This window comes from Hippocampus guttulatus, chromosome 6 (genome assembly GCF_054856545.1).
Source record: "Hippocampus guttulatus isolate MCC_2025c chromosome 6, RoL_Hgut_1.0, whole genome shotgun sequence".
Taxonomy (NCBI): Eukaryota; Metazoa; Chordata; class Actinopteri; order Syngnathiformes; family Syngnathidae; genus Hippocampus; species Hippocampus guttulatus.
The window spans coordinates 8710262-8734413 of NC_141266.1; the positions used below are offsets into that span (position 1 = coordinate 8710262).

At 40.2% G+C, this 24152-nt stretch overlaps 1 protein-coding gene across 2 annotated transcripts in view; it reads left to right on the top strand.

Annotated features, from left to right (window-relative positions):
• Positions 1–24152, top strand: part of vps13b (vacuolar protein sorting 13 homolog B) — a 343076-nt gene that overhangs the window by 78620 nt on the left and 240304 nt on the right. For both annotated transcript variants that reach the window (XM_086112801.1, XM_086112800.1), the window contains exons 17-19: positions 2555–2739; positions 21213–21347; positions 22154–22333. In XM_086112801.1, the coding sequence (XP_085968927.1) occupies positions 2555–2739; positions 21213–21347; positions 22154–22333 (500 nt within the window). The remainder of the gene's footprint in view (positions 1–2554; positions 2740–21212; positions 21348–22153; positions 22334–24152) is intronic.

The window sequence follows — 24152 nt, forward strand, 5'->3', positions numbered from 1 at the left end:
TCATATTCCTTGAAAAGAAATCGTACAACCACATATTTTCATTGCTACTTTTTCCTTCCACTTGTTTCATTCATTTTTAAAATTAAAATTAATTTAATTGTGTGTTGTATAGAAAATAGTTTATGAGCAAATGGACAAAATATAGAAAATTGCCATTAAACTCATGCAGTTTTAAGAAAAAATGCTATTAGCAGATATACTGTAGGTCTGTAGCAACTTGCCACCCGGTGATCGCATGTCACGCACGTAAACAACTGTTTTGTCAACGCCACTCGAGTAAGCGCGCCTCAGCAATCGATAATCCGCTGATCTCTGCTGTGTGTGCGTAAGCGCGAACACGTATGCACGTGTGTGGTGTTTTGGTTTCAACCAATCAGCGCCGACGCAACCCAAGTCACGGATCGAGCAAGCTCAAACAACACCACTACTTGCTAGTTAGCCTACGCGACACACGAGGCCTCACAGACACGTTTTTTCCCGATTATCTGTGTGCCTTGCCTTTTTCTCCCAAGTACACATTTTCACTGCACTAACTGTCTTGGCCACTGCACCTTTCTCGTTCCACTGGAGCCTAGCAAGTCTGTTCAGAAAAAGACAAAATCCCTTTAGGTCTTTCTTAAAAATGATCTGTTCTGTCATTGTTTTTTGGGAAATTTTACATTGCTCGTGGTATCAGTATGGATGACTACTTGAGTTGAGTACTCATACTGGTATCAGTATCAAACATCCCTACCCCATACATGTGGTTATTTCTTTTGCGGGGTAAACGTGACTTTTGTTCGGGCTTTAAGTGCTTCTCTTTGGAAGCATTAATTCTTTTCAGGCCGTTTTGGTTGCTGACAGAATGCTGTTCACCACGTTGAATTGCGAGCTGCAATCTGAAGTGTCTTTCTGTCCTCACATCCAACATCTTGACCCTAATGAGACTTTCTGCATCTGATTTAAGTCTATCCACATTGCTTTTTTACGATGAGTTGGGAATAATATAATAAAAGCAGGTGCATAATTAAGGATTTAGAGGACCGCGTGCGCATGACAACTCCCTTGGAATCACACTTGAATGAGCCAACAAACCTTTATCCTTTGCCAATCTGCCGATTGAAGTGGCTTTGCAGACACATTTGCTCCGCATGTGGGGCACATTATTGTTGCATGGTTCCCTTCACTTTCTTTTGCACATCAGCAAAATGTAACCCTGTGTACACATGCACACTGGCATGCACAAACACATGAAACTCCGTTTGATGTCAAGCTATATAGAATGTAACAGTAGGGATTTTAATAGTTGAGAAGCATGGATGTCAAACGCACCACATGTAGCTGTGGATTAAAAATATGCATGCTATCAAGTGAAACCTGTTGACCCTGTCACATTTTCTCTTCGCTTTTATGTTCTTTCTATCAAACTGCCTCTACGTCTTTTTAGTTGCCCCCCAAAGGCAGCATGCGGTTTAGTTCTCCACACCCGTCGTCTGTGTATGGCTAACAGGTCGTGTCACCCTGCTGAACCACCCAGGAGCAGAATAAAGGGAAAGCTGTGGAGACACTGAAAGGAGAGCAAGAGAGAAGTAGAGAAGTTAAACGATTGCAGAGCTGCTTAGTAGGGGAGAAACCCCGTGACATACCGCACACTTTAAATGGGAATGTGTGATTAAATTAACTGTGATGTTATTTCACCTCCTAGCCATCTTTGGAAAATACGTCTGTTCTATTTTTATCTTTGTAGTCATGTAATCAAAAGTCCTCAGGACACAAATGGTATTTATTGCCTGTATCAACCTTGAACACATACAGAAATGTACCACATAATGAGCTCTGTTTAGGACTTAGTGCATGTGCTGGTGGTGTTGACTCACCCAAAATTGAAATCAGTTCTCACCTTGCAAGTAGTTTTAATAGCTAACTGGTGAATTTGAAAGGCATGTATTTCAAGATACTTGTGGATGCGCGATACAAGCAGGGCATGAAGTGGCCAGTCTAATGTGGAAGTGTGTTGTGTGTGTGTGTTTCATATCTGTATCAGAAGATGAAAATGTTCATGGTCCAGTGAGGGTCTGGTGGACATAAAACTGAAGGACACTAATCCAACCGCTGTTACCTCATCCTCCATAAACCCTCCAGCTTGTCTTTCACACGTATGCATCGACATAGACATGTAACCTCCCTCTCATTTGACAGATGGAATCTTAACTTTGTCGAGATTCTTTTGCGTTAGGTTTCTAGGCTGGACATCCTCTTGCATTTATCATCATTTCAGTTTGGACTGAGCTGAGAGGGGGTTCAGTGACAAAGCTGCCAAATAGCCAAAGAAGCTTGGCTGGCACCTACATTTGATGTTGGAATCCATATCTCCCTGTGTAGTCTCTTGTGCTATCAAGGCACTATTATCTTTTAAATCAGAACGTGATTTAGAGTCAAGCAGAACCTCCCACCAATGCTTTTTTTAAAAATTCAGTTTGCATCTGACCGGGATTATTGTGTGTAAGTACCTTGCCTTCAGTTGGACTATACTTCACCTAATCATCTTTCTCTGCTGCTTTTCATGATCTCGCAGGAGTAAAAGGTCTTCGGTCCCCACCACAGAGTGTATTTTGGAGCTTCCTCACTTCACTGTGCAGGCCACGAGAGCCCAGACGCATTTGCTCCAAGCAATCTGGCAGAGCTGGACACATGGCATGTTGAATGGGGCACCCTCGACACTCAGCGAAAGCCTCATCAACGAGGTTTACAAAGCTCCAGGTGTGTTAGATCCTTCTCAACTGACTCTGCTCAAAGATGCCCCCATTTCATTACTGGTTTAATCCGCCCCAAAATGCAAGGTTTGTACCGTACCTCCGCATGTTATCACAAACTACTTCACTGATATCCACAAAACCTGTGAAAGGGGTATGGCGTGGGCTCAAGCTGAAGCCAATGTGACATTCACCTGCTACACACTGTATTCTCTCTCTTTAAAACTTAACCTAAAAAAAAAAAAAAAAAAAAATTATATTGCGTCAGGAAAGAGCATTTTGAGACCAGGAAACTACAGTAGTAAACGTGTAGGGCAGACAGCTCAGCAATGAAATTAAATTGCCCATAGAGCCTAAAGTAAAGCCAAAGTAAACAACAGAGTTGGGTGATATTTTGGAGTTCCATCATGAATCATGACCACGGAAGCATTAAAAAATTTCCCTTTACATCGTCATTGTATAAAATGGTTAAATGAAAACAGTCACTATTTCAGTCACATAAATGTGTATCGGCTTGTCCTCTACCTGGGAGGGGGCTAAGTGTTGGAAGTGCTTGTCGAGAAAAGGTGAAATGAACTTCAAGTTCTTTACGCCTCAAATTGTCTGCTATATTAATGTTCAGTTTCAGCATTTTGCCTTTTCGTTCGAGACAAATTAAAACAGTAGCGCTTTTCATGTTGGTCACATCTGGATAGTCCTCTGGGGAGTTCGGGGTTTTCCAACTCATTAGGATTGCGCTGTTTGGTAAGCCGTCAGTGTTTGGCTGCCAAACCAGCAAAGCTACCTTTTTACTGTTGTGTGGCTGCCAAAATGTATGAAACTGGTCTCCCGTGGAGTGAAGTCAAATATTCCTCTTCTCTCTCTCTTTCTCTGCCTTCTCTTGGAACAGGGTTTGAATAGTTACGCGGAGAAACATTTTAACATCTGGACATTTGGTTGCAGGTTAGAAAAAAAGGTGGTGGGGGAGCTTGCATTAAAGGCTTAGCAGGCACAGAAGTGTTGAGTATTGGTGATGTTTGTAGTTTAAAGTGTTACATCAATGTTTGAAACTGCTTCTGAATGTGTGAAGGTGAGTAGCTTTTTGCAGTTTTCAGTTAGTTTTTTTCAGTGAACCTTTGCTGTTTTGCGGGACCAAGTATACTGTAAATCGCCAACATTATGGTTATGGATGCCCCCTAAAAAGCGGTAGACATAGTGATGTTGGTCTGGTTTTCAAAGTAGCAGCAGAAGTTGTTGCTTGGTGCTCCCCCCAACGCACCAATGTCACCGGATGAACATAAAGACTTACAGCATACGCATGGTCAGCTGATTTGGCCCGGTTGATAGGTGTTGACCCCAATCTCTTTTGCACCGTGGAGCGGTTTCACATTTTACCAGATTGTTATAGCCATTAGACAGCAAACAGATATAAATGCCCACTAAAGCTCGCTGCCTTATCTGAGTTCCTCCTGCGGCACACGCTTGCAGCTGAGCTCAACCGAACTGAGAAAGGAATGAAACAGTTCACAAAGTGATTCCATTCGGTATGCTCGGGGATAGTCTTCTTCATCAGTCATTTAATTCTCAGGGCATTGACTCGATCGCAGCTGGACTGCTGTTTGTCTCAGGAAGTGTTTTGGCTCTCATCTGAGTAGGCTTCATCAGTTCATGCAACAAGCATGATCGATTGATTTGCTGCGAATTCCATTCAGTGCATCCGCATACAAGATTTTTTTGTCATTTGCAAACAAGACAACACTACTCGGCCCCGTCTACCGGAGCCTCATTTTTGCCCTGAATCACGTGAGAATTTGGTTTAGAGAGCGGTAATTGACGCCAAGAAATCATATTATATTCATCTCGTCTTTGCTCGTGAACTAAAAGGTTCATAGATTCTAGCCCAGTCTTGAATTAACCACGTTTGTCTCTTCATTAGCGTACAAAAATGCATATTGATTTAGTACAAATTATTGTTTATTAATAGAAGGTTTTAGTCTCATCTAGTCTACGTTTTGACTGGTGAAAAATATGCATTGACAGAAATATTTTCTAGTTTTTGTGAACAAAATTAACAACAGTCTACCGTTGCACTCCCCCAAGAATCTAAGAAGATTATTCAAAATGCTTGCTAGGCAAATGCGTAATAATACACCCAAATCTGGTGTGATTTGTATATTTTCAGTGTGCACTTCTGATGTGTACATCTGTAGTTTCAAGGCTGGCTAAATGTTGACACTTAAGAAGGAGCAGAGCGTTGGATCAGCATTTTAGTGGCTACACAAAGAGCACAAAAAGACAAACCCCATTCCGAAGAAGTTGGGACATAGTGTTTAAAATAAATAAAAACAGATTACAATGATTTGCAGATGTTCAACCGATATTTGATTGAATACACTACAAAGACGTGATATTTAATGTTCAAACTACTAAACTTGATTGTTTTTTGCAAATAATCATTAACTTACATTTTAATAGCTGCAACACGTTCCCCCCAAAATTGGCACAATGTATTCTGCAAACTTGTACAAATTTAAACTAAGAACATGCCACAAAGATATGGCGGCCTTAGGGAATCTGAGGAGAAAGCATTTCCCAGCATGGTTCTCTTTTGGGTTATTTTATACTGACATGGTGTAATTGTTAAAGTGGCGTCGTGTGCGGTTAAAGTGATTGCCACTTTTGGTGGTGGTGGTGGTGGTGGTGAATGTAGCACCCTGAGCTTCAACGTGAGTGCAATTATTGACATTCTGGTCTCTTGTGACAAAAGAGAACCACATGCATGGTAGCGTGAAATTCGAAGTAAGTAACACTGAGTGAAGTCACCTAATGTGTATGGGCTTGTTTACGCTTGTGGTGTGGGTCACTTCCACACAATATATCAAATGTTTCCTCGGCCACTTCTGTCAGGGTATACAATTACATCTGGCCCAGGAGTTTGACACACGTGGCGTAGACTGACGCACACTGAACAATACATAAAGAGGCACTCTGAATTAGCAAAAGCTGTTCTCTTTGAGTTGTTTTTAAAGTAATTTCTTCCCCTCTCTTTTGATGTTGGAGTTTCTCAATAGTCAAAGGTGTTTCATATTGAGTCTCGCTGATAACACATCTGGTCAGTGTCCTTTGTGGGAGAGCTGCTTTGGAATGATATTTCATTCCTTCCCCAAAGAAAAAAAATCCAAAAAGCAAGGGGGCAAACTCACAAAAGCTTCAATTTTAATCACAGCGTACTGACAGGCAGGTAAAGTTTCCTCCAAAAAACTTTTGGCCTCCGATTAAAGCAGCTGTCAGACATTTGAAATCACAGAAAAATGACTGGAGCACTGCCACAAAAACCTTTTTTTTATTTTATTTATTTTTGCAATTACTGCACAGTGGCAGCAATTTTAAGTGGCGTGGTCAGCAGCTTGCATTTTGCCTTGATAACTGATGAATGATTGAATAAAATCAGAACATTACAAATGTGTGAAATTGTGTATTTGGCACACAATGCTGGTTGTCCACATGTGACTTGTGTTCCCTCAGCTCAGCTGATTCTTTTGTGGTGACCAGTACTGGGAGTAATGGCGTTTTATACTGTGTTTCTTTCATCCTTTCAGAACTTTGCTGCTGTAAATTGGGAATTTTTCCATTGTGAGACGAATAAACGTTTTCTTATTCTTACTTTTTATTTAATGATTTGGAATATGATTGTTTTCAATCATGATAACACCATTATGGCCAAAAACACGGCTTGCTGTTTTTAATTATCAGATAATTGATAATAATTGATAATTGATTGTTCATCGCACCAATGAGACCCCCGCCCCCTTTTTTATTTTTTATTTTTTCTGATCTTCTTGAAGTGATGATAATTGACTGAGGTAGAGTCAAATTCGATTGTTAAGTCAATCAGAGGTACAGTTGGGTGGGTGTTGTAACAAACACAGGCAAGGATGCTTGCGCAGAGGCACACACAAGGAAACGATAAACAGGTGAAGCGGGCTTTTTTAACTGCACGTATAGGCATTCGTTTTTTGCGAACTGGTTGCTAGTCAACCGCAGGGCACACATAAACGAACAACAATTCACAATAATAATCATTGAAAAAAAAAAAGAAAATGAACCAATGAAAAGAAGACATTTCTTTGGAAATGTGGTGTATTTGTGGATACACTGTTTTCTTTAATAATTTATTTTATTAAGTGGCCATTCCGAAAAACATGGGTCACCAGCAAGGACTACACTTTGTCATATCTTATGGATCGTATATCATTGGCATGTGCCAGTCGGAGTATTTATTTATTTATTTACTTACTTACTTACTTACTTACTTATATTTACAGTGCAAGGACTGTAAAGCACTTTATGTTTCACTGTTTTGGCAAATATTTTGTGAAATTATTTTGTGTATGAACCACTTGCCCGGAAGCTGTGACCTTTTTATTTTATTTTCAAACACTGCTAAAAGAAATGATTATTGAAAATATTACTCCTAATGAAAATGATTGCGTTCAGGCCTCCAGTAAGTCGACAAGTTGTAAATCCAGTCAATATCAAGTTTGATCATGAATCTTTCAATGCAGTTCCACTCTCTTTAACCTTTTTGAAAAGCGCTCATACATGGTTTTTTTTTTTTTAGAAGTAAGAAAGTACTGTAACTACTTCTAATGTTAAGGAATTACATTCATGCAGTACCTCAGTGAGCAATTCAATTACTTTTTTGGGAAAGTAATTCATAACCACTGTATAACTAATAACATTTTGCCCAACTAGTCGTAACACACCACTCATTCCATCTCTTTCCTTTGCAGTCACATGACGTACTTGCGTTGTGTTTGGTTGGTTGGACAAAAACTGGAAATGGTGAGGCGTACCACAGAGAAATGTATCGTGTTTGTACACACCTTTACCATGTCGACTATGCACTGAAGGTAGAAACAACGTTTTTGAGCTGTTGACAGACTTTGTTGACATTTTCTTGCAATCTCTTCTGAGCTCATCTGAATCCTTATTCCGATTTTCCATTCATTGTTTAATCAGATTTTCTTACATATCATTTATTTGCCCACCAGCTGTGATTGTCAGTTGAACTCCTTATGTATTCTTTATAAATGTATACTTTCGGGATCCTTGTGTGGTTTGTAGTAGCAGGAGCAAAAGGAAGCCTGTAATTCCCGCCCGTCGTGGCATGCAGCCACAGTTAACCTCAGGTTCAGGGACACACTGACCACACCAACGTACCACACACTGCGGCCGTCTCCGTTCGTTTCAGCTAACGGTACTACACTGTTCTACATGCCGTGTAATCTCATCTTTGATGCACTGTGTAATCTTAGGGCAACATTTCACTTAGCTGATGCACTTTTAACATTTGGAAAGTCTGAAATGTTCTTAAATGTTCTGGACAAAATAATTCAAAGCCATAAATACGTGTGTGACAACCTTGAAAGATGAAAGACGTTTTCCGACAAATAATAAAACCGTTAAAAAGGCTCTTGATGAGTCGTGAAGTTATACTTCCTGGTCATAATTTCAGAGTTACACCCTGTATTTTAATGTTCGGGACAGTTTTTAATTCCATTTATGAAGTCAGTCTTGGATCTTAGTGACACTGCACTGATGAAAACACAATCTGTTTCTTATCGTCATTCTTTTTTTTTTGTCATTCTAATGCTTGACGCCTCAAAGCAGTTTTTCTTTATTGCAGTGAGTGCTAAATAGAGGAAACTTGTTCATGCCACAAATCCAGTATCATCTATGACAGTGAACAAATACAATTCGTTTCTGGTAAAAATGATATTTCATTAAGATTATGTGTGAGTTATGACATGTTTGTGTGATGTTTTGTCTTAACTTTGAATATGGGAAATCTACATGTCATTTTGCTACATTGTCGTCAACACGACTGATGGCAGCTAAAGACAAAGCATGCTCACACTGGGCCATTTTCTGTTGTATTGCACTGTGATGTGATGAACCATTTTTCAACTTCTCTCAAAAAAAATAATGCTTTTTGCTTTTTTCTTACATGTGCTCATTGAATTTGTTCATACACTATAATTTACTGGGGTTTTTTTTCTATCAGTTTGCACACTTCCATAGCAGTCAGCCACGCTGTCAGTCACCTTGCTCACTGCTGTGCAAGTTGTCACACACACACGCGCACACACACACGCACACACACACACACACATAGTGGAACAGCTTTTTTAAACGGTGCCGCATGGCTGTTTGTTTGGTTCGCATGTGTCCCGTTGGTTCATATGCACACACAACTCTTTGTCATTTATTAATGAGGTGCAGTAGTGTACAGTAGCACAAATGGTAGCCAAGTAGCACTGGTGAGCAACAATGCGCAACGGCTATCAGCTATCTCATTCAATGCTCTTTTTGTACTCTTTCATTGCTTGTTTTTTATGCGAACATTCACTATGCCCGCCATGAACTTAAGGTCACTGACAACTGGCACCAGATATATTTCAAGTGCGCACGCCAGAGAACCGAGTCTATTTCTCCAATGCAAGACCTCTGGTGCAGAGATCTTAGGATGGAGGGTTTATATCTCGCTTGAATTCGCGATAAGTTCATACAAAGACAAAAGTGTATGTGCATCATATAGGACTTTATTAATAATTTGAGATTTTATTTAGGAGAATAAATATTAGATCATTTGGGAAACAGCCTTTCTTGGTCCAAGGTATTTTACTGACGGGTAACCACGAAACAAAACTATAAACAAAAAGTGTGAACACTGAAATAATAATAATCTTGTCTTAATTTAGTCACATGTTTACTTACTCAATGTGAAATCAACACTGAGGTTGATTGTACTTTTTGGCATCTAATGAAAAAATATTAGATTTTTCTGCCTGTCACTATTTCCCACTGGGATATAGTGAAAAATATATATTTCTGATGAATAAAGTGGATTAGGGCGGCCCGGTAGTCCAGTGGTTAGCACGTCGGCTTCACAGTGCAGAGGTACCGGGTTCGATTCCAGCTCCGGCCTCCCTGTGTGGAGTTTGCATGTTCTCCCCGGGCCTGCGTGGGTTTTCTCCGGGTGCTCCGGTTTCCTCCCACATTCCAAAAACATGCATGGCAGGCTGATTGGACGCTCTAAATTGTCCCTAGGTGTGAGTGTGGGCGTGGATGGTTGTTCGTCTCTGTGTGCCCTGCGATTGGCTGGCAACTGATTCAGGGTGTCCCCCGCCTACTGCCCGGAGACGGCTGGGATAGGCTCCAGCACCCCCCGCGACCCTAGTGAGGATCAAGCGGTTCAGAAAATGGATGGATAAAGTGGATTAAAAAAATACACAGGAGAATAATAATGAGCTGTGACGTAACTTTCAAAAGACAGATTATGCGTGAAAGGGCAGATGAGGAAAAATAATAATATACAGAGAGCGAAAAATGACAGATGAAAAAGCGGAATAATGAAGTCTGATGGGGAAATGGTGATAAAAGATTGGACACAAAAACATTGAGAGTGTGGTGTGGACTCAATGCCAACCCATCTGACAATTGGTTTACTTGCTATGCCGACACAGCTTTGTCACGAAATTGGATGTGAGACACCACACATTAAAAAAATAATAAATCCATTCTCCAACATCAAGTGTTTTAAAGCACACTTTCATATTGAGTGAGCCCTTGACATTTGACCATTTGCAAACAGGAATGAAGAATTTCAAATTGAATCCACATTTTCTCTGCCCTAATTTGTGGTGGCTCACTGGGAATCTCTGCCAAGAAAGAAACTAATCAAGCATAAACTTAAATCACAAAAATATATTTTCTTTTCAGGAAAGCAAGTAAAATAGTTAACAGTAATTTTATATCAATATTATAATAGTAATGTGTGAATTAGAATATTTATGGTTGCAAATTATACACATACTGTATTTTCACATTAAAAAAATGAATGGTTTTGGTTTAAGAGCATCTACATGAGTAACTGTTTTCAGCCCCCTCAAGAATGTTTGAATGCATTCTTTAACTTGCTGTCAGTCTTTGATTCCAGCCAATATATCACAGTTCTTTTTTTTCCCCCCAGCAGCCGAAAAAGTAAAAATGGAATACATTGTTTAAACTGTATGCATACAAAGGTCTGGACGAGAGGAACAAAAAATAGACTAAAAGTCAAATTCTGATTAACTCAGTTAAGTTGTCTCCCAAAGTGTCTCCACAAAACATGCTTGATGTTTTCTTACTTATGCAGCATCCAAAAATTTTAAGAGTGCCTAAATATTGGAATTGTCATACATTGCTCTTAAGAAGGTCCTTTCTCATGGGTTACATGGACCGCTCCCACTATAACGCAACTGCTTTATCAGTTTAAGTAATTATTTTGTTGTTCGACACGGATAAAACTTGATCCAAATGTATGATTCTCGGCTACCACCTAGTATTTATTATTTAGTTAATGCTGCACAAATAAATGTGACTGGTCTCAAAACGTTACCAGTCTGTATTCCCAGTCTGTATTCCACCCTTGCTCATTGTTATTGCTCCTGCTCACCTGCAGTGCAGCAGCCTGCTCACACCATCAGCTTTGGAGGTTGCGCCCATTCAATTTTCCAACATTTGGCTGCAACATTCTTCTTTCTCCAATGTTTCCCACATATTCTAATTATCCCAACATATCATCAAAACTATACACCACAGGTGTCAAAGTCAAGTCCCGGGTGCCAGATCCGGCCCCCCACGTCATTTTATGTGGCCCGCGGGAGTAACTCATGTGTGTCAACTATCATGATTCCTGCCGGAATCTGTATCGAAATGTCGAATCGTCATGGGTAATAAATAACGTTGAGATTTTGCACCGGCCCTCCAAAGGAAGCCATAACTTGTGGCCTGCAACAAAAAATGAGTTTGACACGTTATACACGTTACCCGCTATTTGTAATAACTTATAATACTTGAAACACAGAGACGGATATCGAGCTTGTTTTCATTGTTGCTCAACAAAAGCAAAATGAGTCGCAGCACAAATTGTGGAATAATGTAAAAGAGAAAAAACTAATTCTACAATGTCTGCTTCAGTATGGTGTCACCCACTCACTCAAGACACTTTCTTTGAAGAGGTAAATTGTTGGATTGAGTGGAATGTTTGCCTGTCACCTAGTGTGCTTTAAATGGTAGCAAGAAATCAAGTGGAAGTACGGAAGAAAGAGGGGCCTTTTCATCCACACACAACCGTATTTCTGATATTAAAAACACGTTGTGTCAGCATCAGAGAACTGATAAATAAATCTTGGATGGAACTTGAGACGGCTCTTGTCAGTGCAAACTTCAATGGGCCACATACGGCCTTGTTCCTTTCCTGGCAGATCGTGATGATGTTTTAAGTCGGTCCAGACACAGTCTGTCGTCTTTTGCTTTTGTCCTCCTGCATCTCTGTTCTTTTTTTTTCTTTTTTTTCATCATTCACTTCTGTCTAGAGTTAGGATATGAAACCAGGGAAATTAATTCAAAACAGAAGTTTTTGAGCTGTATTTTCCAATAATCATTAAAAGCCTCGCACTGTTAGTTTTTAAGAGATCAAAGCAAAATGAAGAACATTTGTTCATGCTTAAAACAACATCACTGCTCAACTTTTCACGAAGCAACTACAGTTACACCCACTCCAACACACTCAGCCTATCTTCCGACTAGTGCGCAGTCAGGGCCTTCAAGGCTTTGTGGCCTACACACTATCAGAAACACTGACCTTCATTTAAAACTTTGATTGAATTATATTAATTTATTTCCAACAGTCTCTTATGTTCATTTCATAATGTATGTGTGTGTCTTGGCTGCCCAGTTTCTAGTCACATGGCCATCCGATCAGCTACCAGGCTCTGTGTGTTGCCATGTCATCCTAATCTGCCCAACACCTTTAGAATCACAAGTGCCGGCTCGTTGTGCGCGGACAAATGCTCACTGTTTTCATTTTAACCAATCAGATTTCAGGAGCAGCAAAGAAGGATACATTTTGTAAATAATTAGCTTCTCTTGTGAATGCACTATTTTGTTAAAGGTTATTAGATAAATATCGATTGTGAACTGCTACATTGTCGTGTAGAGTTTTGGAGTTGGATGTTATGTATTGGAAGGTGTGTTGGAGTAGGGAGGGATCGAAAAGAGGCAGGATATGGATCTCCAGGAACCGGAGTTCCCTACCCCTGGTATATAGTGTGTTTATATATTATTTTGCAATGTGATATTACTAGGTGCATTTCGACACTTGAGTCCGCACTGAAGGCCCATATTTCAAATGCACCGCCCGCACCCTTATCTCTCACATGAGGAATGAAATTGGGAGAGCAAAAAAGAGCCACAGCAAAAAGTATAGCAGTAGCTAAGTTTGAATGGCCCAAATGCGGTACAAATGTTGAGTTTGCCAATGCTCTGGTGAAGGAAAAAAAAAAACAGAAGTTGGTTTGGAGTCATATTTAGAAATATACTGTATTTCAATGACAAATTACATTTTGGAAGTCAACCAAACTGAAGTTGGACCAGCATGCTGTAGTTAGCTATTGCAGCTCAACTAATTGTCCGCCGACAAGTACCAATGCAGGAATCCTGTCGGTCCCTGCAAATGACTTTCCCCCTCTTCACACATCCTTCTCCCTGCTCCTGTCACTGCAGCACTGCATCTCTTTTATCCCTCATTCCCATGGCCCCACTTTCACTGTCTTCCAAGCGCAGTGCCAAGACCCATTAGTTTTGACCAAATGGCTTCCGCAAGAAGCCTTAATTGAGGTAATTCGGTGGCAGAGGGAATCATGGTCTGTAAAAGCCAGGAACATGTGTCACTGCTTTAGTGAGCAGACTGAAAAGTATGCAGCACCTGGGGGGGGGGATGGAAATAATGAAAATTAGACCCCCAGCATCTGCCACCACCAATACTAACACACTCTCATCATCTTTTCCTTCACACATTCACACATACCTACATACACACGTACATCCGGAGATACGTACTGAAACTGGCATACACTGCACAAACAAATCAGCAGAAGAACAGCCCTATTCCTGTCCCCCCTTCCCAAGCTATGCTGGCACTGGCTCTATTTGCATATGTGAAAATAGACTTTATTTTTGTCCTTTCACTCTTCGTTTTTCTGAACTCGTTGCTCAATTTCAGGATGACAAATCCAGCTGCTCGTATTTGCTCCCATGGTGTGAGTTTGATGGTGTGCCGTAGCCTCTGGCCCCTCACTTTGTGTTTATGTACTCCTTGCACCTGCCCTCATTTGACAAATAACAGCACCACACGCATTCAATTCTCTCGGTCACACACAGAAACACTCACACGTGTGGTTGTAATACACACACTAATGCATTGCACACGTCTACCAAACGAAATACCACAGTTCACGGCAACAAACCCGTGGGTTTTCTCTTCATGGGTACCCCACTTTTTATAGTCTTAACAGCTGGACAAAACATTATGAAGAGCCCCCCCAGTGCAACTACTACCACCCCAGCAGGTGCACTGTGCCCTTTAGGACATCTACGTGGGGTCGTGGGCATGGGGGCATATTAATACAGTACCTCTCTATTTCATGATTGCTATTTCAAAAATCAATAACTAGCAATTAATGCAACTCTCCAAAATGTCATGAAATGGCTTATAAAAACAATCCTACCTTAATTATTTCGGATTTAGAAGCATTTAGAATAGTTGCACTCTAGATCCATTATCTCAGCATGTGTGCGTGTCATGAAGGAAGATTTTTTTAAAATAAATTTTAAAACGTTGAAAATCACAATGGCCAGAAACCAAGATATTTAGTGCAGGCTTTTTTTTTTAATGCATATATTTTATAGGTTTGTACACGCGGCTTAGTCATTTTATAGTGATATATATATAAAACTGTGTGGCTTTTTGTTTCCTCAGTAACTTTGTAATGCCCATTGTATTTATATTTAAAAGCGTGACGGTATTTTCAATGACTTTCAAGTGGGACGTGACTTGCTGCAGACAGAGGAAGCTGTTAAGGTCGGCAGGGAACAAAAGTTTTGTTGCACCCCATGCATCAAGTGGAGACATAATGAGTGTTCTTAACGTCCCCATCTTCCACCTGGTAATACAGAGGGCCTCTCATACAGTGAAGGAAGAGGTCGTTGTGTAATTTGTTGAGAGGGCGAGGAGGGAAGTCAGTGGTTAAGAATTGAGCAAATTGCCTGCAATTCCTTTCGTTAAATGTTTAATGTGTCTACCTGGGTCATTCCTTTTCGAACCTAGCTCACTTGTGGGTATTTTTTATTCTCAGCCTGCACAAGTATACAGCTAATTTTTTTGCCAGTTCCAGTTGATGGTGATTATTTAACAGTCAGCAAATGATTTATAAAACATAGACATCATTGCATATCGAATTCTAGCACCCGTGTGTGCCTTATTGACACATTGCAATACATTTCAGTCAAAAATTATAGATTTTTGCTCACCACAAGCAAGCTCGTTAGAGCGGTGTTAAACATTTGAAATACAATAGTCAAGTCAAGTCAAACAGCCATCGCTGCATACAAAGTGCTGTACATGGAGCAATTTAACAGGCATCATAACTGGCTTGCAAAAGTAGTGTGAAACAACCCTTTCCGCATGTGGTAGTTTATGACAGCCAGTGAATGTAATTATTAGTTGTTGACCGGCATTTGCTTTTTGCAGAAGAAAAGAACCCCCAGTTAAAGTCGAAAGAATGCTTGCAGGGAATCAAATAAGAGGGGGTTATTTTCACCAGTAAGTCCTATCAAAACAGATAATGCAAGAATGACCATGATGCGTTCTGACACTTTTAGCTTCTTGGAAGAATGTGCATGTGATGAATGAATCCTCCTCTTTTCCCTCAACAGGTGGCCTGGCACATAACTGCTTAAGTTATCTTGAGTTCTCTAGCCATCCAGCTCGTTTTTCTTTGAAACTCCAGTGCGACATAGAAATAACATTGACCGTTTTTAATGGTCATAAAGGGACAAAATAATATGAGGGGCAGAGCTATTGCCAAATGGGACAGCAATGTAACATTTTGAGTTTGAGGAATTGAGTGAAAAGATGAGAGACATGGTTAGTGCCTGCAATTTTGAAGCATTTTAATTCGGAAAGCAACAACAGCGCAACAGAGACTTGTAGTGACTGTAAGTCTATTGTTTCATGGAGAACTGATATTTCTGTTCATTTCATAATTAGACTTGCTAGTCAATATTCCAGATTATCCTGAAATGGAATTGTATGTATTTTTAATGTGAATGAATGTGAAACTACTGTACTTCCGAAATTAAACATTCTAGCTGTACTTTTGCAATGTTGCGCTATGTGGAATTGATTTATTCACCATTGAAATTAATTTTGTAACTGCATTCAAAGTTTCTATTTTCTATTTTAAATTTTCTTTTGTTTAAAACAGAATAATTTCATCTAATTTGTTTGCATCAATATTGTGAGCTTCTCCACTGGTATGGTATAAAAAGATGTATTCGTTTACGTTGTTTCTGCCACAAATTGGGCTTGAACCATTCATAACCATATATAAAGGTGCAGTATCATGTTGGATAACCTTAAAAAAAAAAAATCACAATTGAGATAATTTGGATGCTCGATATTTCTCGCATTGGGAATCTATCGGCGGATACTTATTCAAGTCTGACCGATGGGACATCCCATCCCAAAAAGGTTTGTATTCAAATAATTGAATTCAAACAATAATAATTAAGGTAAGGTTTTGAGGGGGTGGACCTGTCTCAAGCAAAAGAACCACCTTTCACCTCCTTCAATACAAGGCAAATCTGAGTAGAGACTTCCATTACTATAATGACTGAGGGCATAGCTAGTGCATTGTGATGAAGTGAACGGCGACCTGTTCTAAATCGGCCCAAAATCTCAAGAGAAAAGTGAGCCACTATCAAGGCAAATTAACAGCATTGTTTGTATTCTCCACTCGAGACCGCATGTTGTGCTTGCCCTTGTCTATTCTTCCATCCAGTGCTTTTCGAGCCACAGCTTGTTGCCAACTTAGTGAGTTTGTCGCTGCGGTTAGCGACTTTTCCGACCATTCTATCGACCCTGTTTCAAAAAGTGACTAGGCCAACAATGCTTCTCAACTTTTGTATTTCCTGTACAATGGAGAGCGAGGGAAGATTTGCTCTGATAATGATTTGGGGCTCCTAACTAGGAATGAAAGAACCAAAAAAAAATTATAACACATTTCTATTTAACATTTCTATTCCCTAATACTCTCGATACAAACACCAGATCTACGCAAGTAGTATGTTGGGGTTGCCCTCGACCGCCATTCCAGTTTTCCATGTGTACCCTTTTTGGAAAAATAATCGCCCACCGCTGATGTAATCCATCAATTCCATGTAGTCCGTTTATTTTAGCCAATAACCATAATGTTTAAGTTTATTAATAATAAAGAATAACAAGTATCAAATATATGTTTTTGTATTAGTTTTGTTTTGGAAATGCGCTGTATATTCAGGCAAGCAATGCACTAAATCAAATTAAATGATTGTTGTTGGTTCGTATTAGAATATGCTTTTGTTTTCATCAGCTCATGTTAAAACCTCAGTAGCCAGCTGATTTGACTTACCTTTCTTTCTCCGTGCAGAGAGGTAACAGCTCTGCGTAACAGCGGCGTAACATTCCTGGCCTTAAACGGCAGTGTAAAAGTGGCTAATGACTGCCTGAAATCTGGAACCCATCAAAAATATTTCTTCCCTTCAAATGTTCTGCCAGGCCTTTGCTGCAGCAGCCTTCATTGTTTGTTTGGGGGACTTTGTGTGGAGAGTCTGTACTTCAATGTGTGAAAATAATGTGCAGTCAACATATGGCCGCAAGCACTTAGAAGCAAGTTAAACATAATCATACCAATAAATTTTTGGATCCCCAGCAGTAAAGGCTTGTGTGATGGGGAATCATTTTAATAATAATAATCAAGATTTGTTTACTTCATCACACCCATATTATGGTTTATCCATCCATCCATCCATCCATCCTCCCTCCCTCTTTTGCTTATCTCGGTGGTGGCAGCCGCTTTTACAGGGAAGACCAGGTTTTCCTCCCCCAGCCGCTTCATTCGTCTCCCCTCGAGGGATCCTGAGGCAAACCCAGGCCAGGCAGGATAGATACTCACTCACTCCAGCGTGTTGTCATGGCATGTCTTGAGGGCGTCTTCCTGGTAGGACGTGCTTAGAACACCTCATCAGGGAGGAGGCATCTTTATCAGGCTCTTCTGACTGCCGAGGTGCAGTGGCTCAACTCTGAGCCTCTCCCAGATGACCGAGCTTCTCATCCTCTCTCTAAAGCCCCTATGCCCCTGAGCGGCGAACAAGTGTGAGTGTTTCTGAAGGCAGTGAATAAAATCATATTGGAATACTGGAGTCAACTTGTAAAGTGATCTACTTTTCTTCACCCTTTGATGTTCTACGAGCATAGCTAAATCTTTAAAACTTTTGACTGTGTGACACAATTTCTGTTTCTGATTCAGCCAAGTCGTCACAAGTAAAATACTTTGACGATTTTCTTGACAAAAATCATCTTGCCTTTTTCACTTGATGTGATTAGTTCCTTGCTTTTTTCCATCTGCCCTTTCGGCAAGTCTTTCAGCTTTAGAAACCAGGCTACAGCCTGCTTCACTGCTCTCCAACAAGAATTACGGTTCATCCATTGGTCCATAGAATCTTTGGGCCCTTGTGGCTGAATGACGTGCACTCGAGTCACTCTTTTGACCTCCAAGACATCCACATCCAGCAGTCCAGAATCTGGATTTTTAGGCCACGGGTCCTGTGATCTGAGCAAAAAGCTTGTTCCTGAAAGCCAGCTGTCATTTTTCAAAAATGCTTCCACAGTTTGTCCTCTTGAGGCATGATCAGCTGCATTTAGAGTTGTGGTGTTATATCTCCACTGAGATGTCTGGGAATGCTCCAGGATCGCCACCACTATTTGCAACGAATGTGTTGAATCCAAGTTTTCTCACTGATCAAGTACTTTAGCACAGCCGTGCTATCAGTCCAAAATAAAGATTTCTGAAGCTCTTTGATCAGGAGTTTATCCATATTTATTGCAACTGTGGCTGCAGGTAGTTCTATTCTAGGAACAGTTGAAGTCCTTACGGGTGCAACCCTTGTCTTTGCCAGGACCAAGGTGTCTTGAGCGTCAACCGTTGCAAAGCGCAGCACGAAGTAGCTGGTGGTTTTAGAGGCATTTTTGCAAAGTGATGGAGCTGTGCAGAGACTGGTACATCAAACTTTTTCAACTTTACACATCTGTCAAGTCCAAATCCAACTGCTGTCAGGCTGCTGAATAAAAATAGCAACAATAATATTAATAATAATTAAATGATGTGGGAAACAACTGTAAATAGCACTACGATTTATCCATTTTGTATAGATATTGCACTTAATTGAACGGTGTTTGTTTGTTTTTTCTTCTTCCTTCTTTCTGCCTACATTCTTGCTGCTGGAGGCTGTAAATTTCCCCAGTGTGGGACAAATAAAGGATATCTTATCTTATCTTATCCCTGCAGCTGTGACAGTCTTGAGACAGATCCACTTTTTCCAACTGACAACTACATTGTCAGGCAGTTTGTCATTCCAGCCATATTTCTGCAGACATACATTTTGCAGGATTATTTTACAAGGCAACAACACTGGTGAGAGAAATCCCAATGGATCAAAAATGGAGCCGACTTGGGAAAGCAGGCCTCTCCTAGTGAGTGGTCGATCCCTGTGGGTGATCTTGAACTGATTCGTTACGGCACACCACTGGATGTCCAACGGCCTTTATATTGGCCAAGTAGTCCTCATCCAAATCCAAATCTTGAAATCCTTGCGCCCTTTTCTTTTCTGAGATTGAGTTAAGGAATTTCTTGCTGATCCCATAAAGTGGATGCAGAGGTACTTGTCCGTTAAGGAAGTGAATGAAATCCTTAAATTTAACTCTTGTATTCTATTCTTTCTTGGCGATCACAGGTGGATTTTCTCCAAGATTCTTTAAGTTTGTATGGAAGTTTGTTTGCCAATGACTATTAGCTGAGTTGTCCAAGTCTTCCATGTGTTTAATATCCGCCATTGTGTGAGAACAACCCTTAAGGAATAATGCAAAGGACTGAAGTGCAACACCATCTTCAGGTTTGATTGTTGGCCAAACCATGACCTAATCATGAACCAAAAACTCCTTGAACATATGCTTTGCTTAGGTATATCCTGCAAGATGTTCTATATGGACAGAGCTCTTCACCAACTCCCGTGGTTGTCTACTTATATACTACAGAAAAACTTGAAGATGATCACAATTGCCACTTTTGTGGCTTTCAATCCCATGTCAATGGCAGCTGTAACTGATTTATATTTCAGAGGGTCACCCTTAAACATCGGAATGGGAAGTTAGGGAAGTAGAGATGCCTTCTGACCACACAGGTCTTCCACCTAATGTGCTATCAAATAGGCATGTGAGTAAATAATAAAAACATGCCATAATCTTCAACATTATGACAGCTATTTGGAATGTTACATCCAATAATATATCAACTTATATTTTAAATGAAATCAATGTAAATTATTGACTAATAACAATCAATATTTACTGTACACAGTCTTGACTGTACACATGAACTATCAACATTTCAATTTGTACATAATGTAAATAGTCTCTTTATCCGAACTAACACGAATCACCTTTTTTACCAAATATAAATTAAATTAAGTTAAATCGAATTTCGGCTTTTAAACTGGTCGTACAGGGATCAAACAGTCTGTATCATGAAGTTCGGTACCCCATACTGCCGAAGCATCCCCCACAGATTTTCTCAAGGGACAAGGTCGAATGCCTTACACAAGTCCACAAAACACATTTAGACTGGTTGGGGTAACTCCCATGCACCCTCGAGGACCCTGCCGAGGGTGTAGAGCTACTGTTTTACTGCCAGGACGAAAACTACACTGCCCTTTTGGCCCCTCCTACAGGTGGTGAGCCCTTGAGAAGGGGGGCTCACGTTCTTCTCTCTGGCTGAGCCTGGCCGGGCCCCATGGGTGCAGGCTCGGCTCCAGGTGCTCGTCTTGGAGCCTGACCTTCAGGTCTGGCTCCACAGGCGGGGCATTCATGTTTTCTTGACTTTGAAATGGTGGCGTCAGAATGCACAAGGCATTTGAAGTTGACATTCATTCATTTTTCATTTTTTGTGGACAGATTTTTGAAAAATATATATTTTTAGTCAAAGTATATGTATGTGTGGATGTCAATAAAAATGTACCTCGAATGCATAGCAAAGTGAACTAGTAGGTAAGTATTATATATTGAGCTGTACTTTTGGACTCTGGTTTTGTGTTCCTGTCACAGTTCAGCTTTTGGATTCACCTTGGTTCTTGTTAAGAATATCTAGTTGTTCAGAACTTTGCAAAAGAAAGGGGTCAATAACAATTAAATGCCAATCAAGTGTTTAATGAAGCCACAGCCACAGTATTTAAAGAAGTCGAACTTCAATTCATGTTCACTGCTTTTTCCTTGTTCTTCCCTCCCCCCCGATCTTTTATTAGGTGTGAAATCTCTAGGCTCGTCACCGACTCTTGAGGGCTCGCTCCAAAATCTTGAGCTGAAGTTCTGCAGCCGCGCAACAGTGAAATGCGCCTCTGGAACCGTGGGAGCTGTAAAAGTGTGTGCCAGGACCCCAGGTGTGTGCAGCTGTGCCCTGTTAAAACTTTACTGCCTGTGTAGGAGGGAGAGAGTGAGACCAACTGGACTGCATTGGGGTGTCTTTTACTTTTCCAAACCTATGCTTTTATGTCCTTCGTTCTGTCTCCTCGCCTTTCTTCTTGATGTTGATTCACTTCCAACTGTGTGATTAAGTTGCTGTTTTCTCCTGTGGTGTTGTCATTGGGCTTTGGTCATGTCTTTGAGGCACGGATGTTATTGGAGACAAGAGTCCAACAGGTCAACCTGAACATATGATGTCAGGAGTTTTAAGATTTACTGCAGCTTCGGATATAGACGTACAAAGAAAGAATATAAGCGCACACATTTTGTTGTTATTGAACATTCAATGTCCATCGTATTATACAGTATATATACATTGTATGATTACATAAAAGTTTAAGTGTATCAAAATCTGACATTTGAAACTAGGTGACTTTTACAGTGTTGCACTTTACAATGCTTTGTCAATATGTACTTCACGGGTGTCGTATTTTTTTCAATGAGAACCTTATTCCTGTGCCATGTAAAGTATTTTAGTTGGATGGGTTTGCCTTTTGTTGCCTTATTATTTTATGTTAAAGGTTCCATCAATTGCTTTGTTACAGCTGCAGCTGTTGTGCAATAGACGTAAGGGATTGATTGTATTGCTAATTTTTAGAGCTCTTATTTTATTTCAGCTTTCAGTCTAAGATACAGAATGTTTGATATTTAGCAACATTTATAATTTGTCTTAACGTCTTGTAATGTTGTGATTACTGGAGAAAACATTGCTTCTGCCCCATAGGCTCAGGAGAAGTCATAAAGGAGAAGCTTGTTCCTCTGATCCAGGGCCCATCCGACACAAAGGAACTTCATATGAGGCGATGGCTGAATGAGAGCCGCAAACCTGAATCTCTTTTGGCTCCTGACCTGCTGGCATTTTCTGTGCAAGTGCCACAGCAAGCAGACGATTGCAGGAACTCAGGTAAAAAAACGTCGGCTATTATAAGGTGACATAGAAAGCTGCATTTTCAGAATGCAGTGAAACCTAGATTTAACGTTCCCGCAACTAACGGACTACGGATTTAACGGACAGAAATTAGTGTCCAGTCCACTGAAAACACAACTCTCAAAGATACTATTTTTGTTTATTTGTCAAGCCCTTATCGATGGCATCCAATTGTAGCAGATGCGAAAAAAGGATGTGCGCGAACTATGTCTGTTGAAATCTATCAGCTGCTGACAATTGTCTCCCCAGTCAAAAACGAGGTAAGTTGGGACAAACGTGAACACATTTCAGTTTCAAGCTTTCTTACATTTACCAAAGTCTGTAATGTATTGCACATTTTTTGGTCACGGAAACCCTCAGTAGTATGTCTAATTTAGAAATAGTAAATTGATTCATACAATCAACATTACTGGTATGCATATAAGAAAAAAACATCGGAATCCGTTTTTTTTAAGCAGACTTTTTTTTTCAATGGAGGCAAAGTTAAAATGCAATAAGCACTTGTTTAGTGTGTTATTTCTTCACAGTGAAGTATATTTTCACTTATTTTTGTGTTGCATTTATTTTCAACCCCCCCCCCCCCCCAAAAAAATATCGTCATAAAATGTAAATATAACAATTTGGGGGCCGGAACGGATTAACTCATTCAGTACTAGCCAATTCTAGATCCCTTTTAAGAAAAAAAAATACCCTAAGTCTTGGAAAATTTGAAAAAAAAAAAGTATCTGGGGTTGAACGTGTGGAGTGTGAAAAGATATATAAATATGTCTTTGGGAGTGAATGAGTTAATTACGTTTCCATTTATTCAAATTTCACATCTTTAATATGCTCGTACTTTTATGCTTTCTGTGGTATGCATTTATTTACTAGGTGATGTTTGGTCAAAAGCATAACATCACATTCACAATAACTGGGAAAACAAGAACACAGCTGAACAGCTGGTACACACACTGTGCATATACACAGTAGACTCACAGTATATCTGTCAGAAATATTTATTTTATCTGTTAATCTGATATTTATTTTATCTGTTAATACTGTTAAAGTTGAAAAGACGATATTGTTTGAAAAGTAACAATTTGACCAGACTGCAACATTTTGCTCTGCGCATGTGTCCTGTCAAACATCTGAGAGATGCGTTTGAAAACTGAGTTCCTGTGTTCAAGTGCTCATGCAACCGACATATTTTGGGTATCTGATTATAGGTCTGTGTTTTGTATGGCGGTCAGGCTGACATCAAAGCCTTTAGTCCACCTATTCAATGTCCCGGCCGTCATCCAGAGGGTGACGGCGAGCCTGTTAGAGCAGTGTTAATGGAATGATGAATGCAATGTTTCAGTCTGGCTGAGATGAAAGGAGAAGTTGCACTCGTCTTAATGAGCTACCCCCTTTGCTCCGATAGGACTGAATCACGGGCCAGCATTTTGTAATCATGACAATCCAGAATTTTTGCTCGTTTGGCCTTTGCATCAAGCACATTTGATTGAGTGCAGGACTGGTTAAGTGGGGGGAAAAAAATCCATGATTAAAGTAACTAATATTAGTCCGTATGAGCCCAGTTGTGTCAGAAAGGTTGCGGGACTAGCGTCACAAAAGACACATTTCAACCCCAAACTACCTATTTTGTTTTCCAAATGTGTGCCAGACAATCAGCCAGTCATCCTACAAAGAGATCCGAGGGTAGATTCTTCATTCAGTGCGTAAGAAGAGGCAACAGTATTGGCAGAACTGGTTCTTGACTCACTATGATAATTTGTCTGCTCGTCGTGCTCTGAGCATCTGACAGTTCCTATTC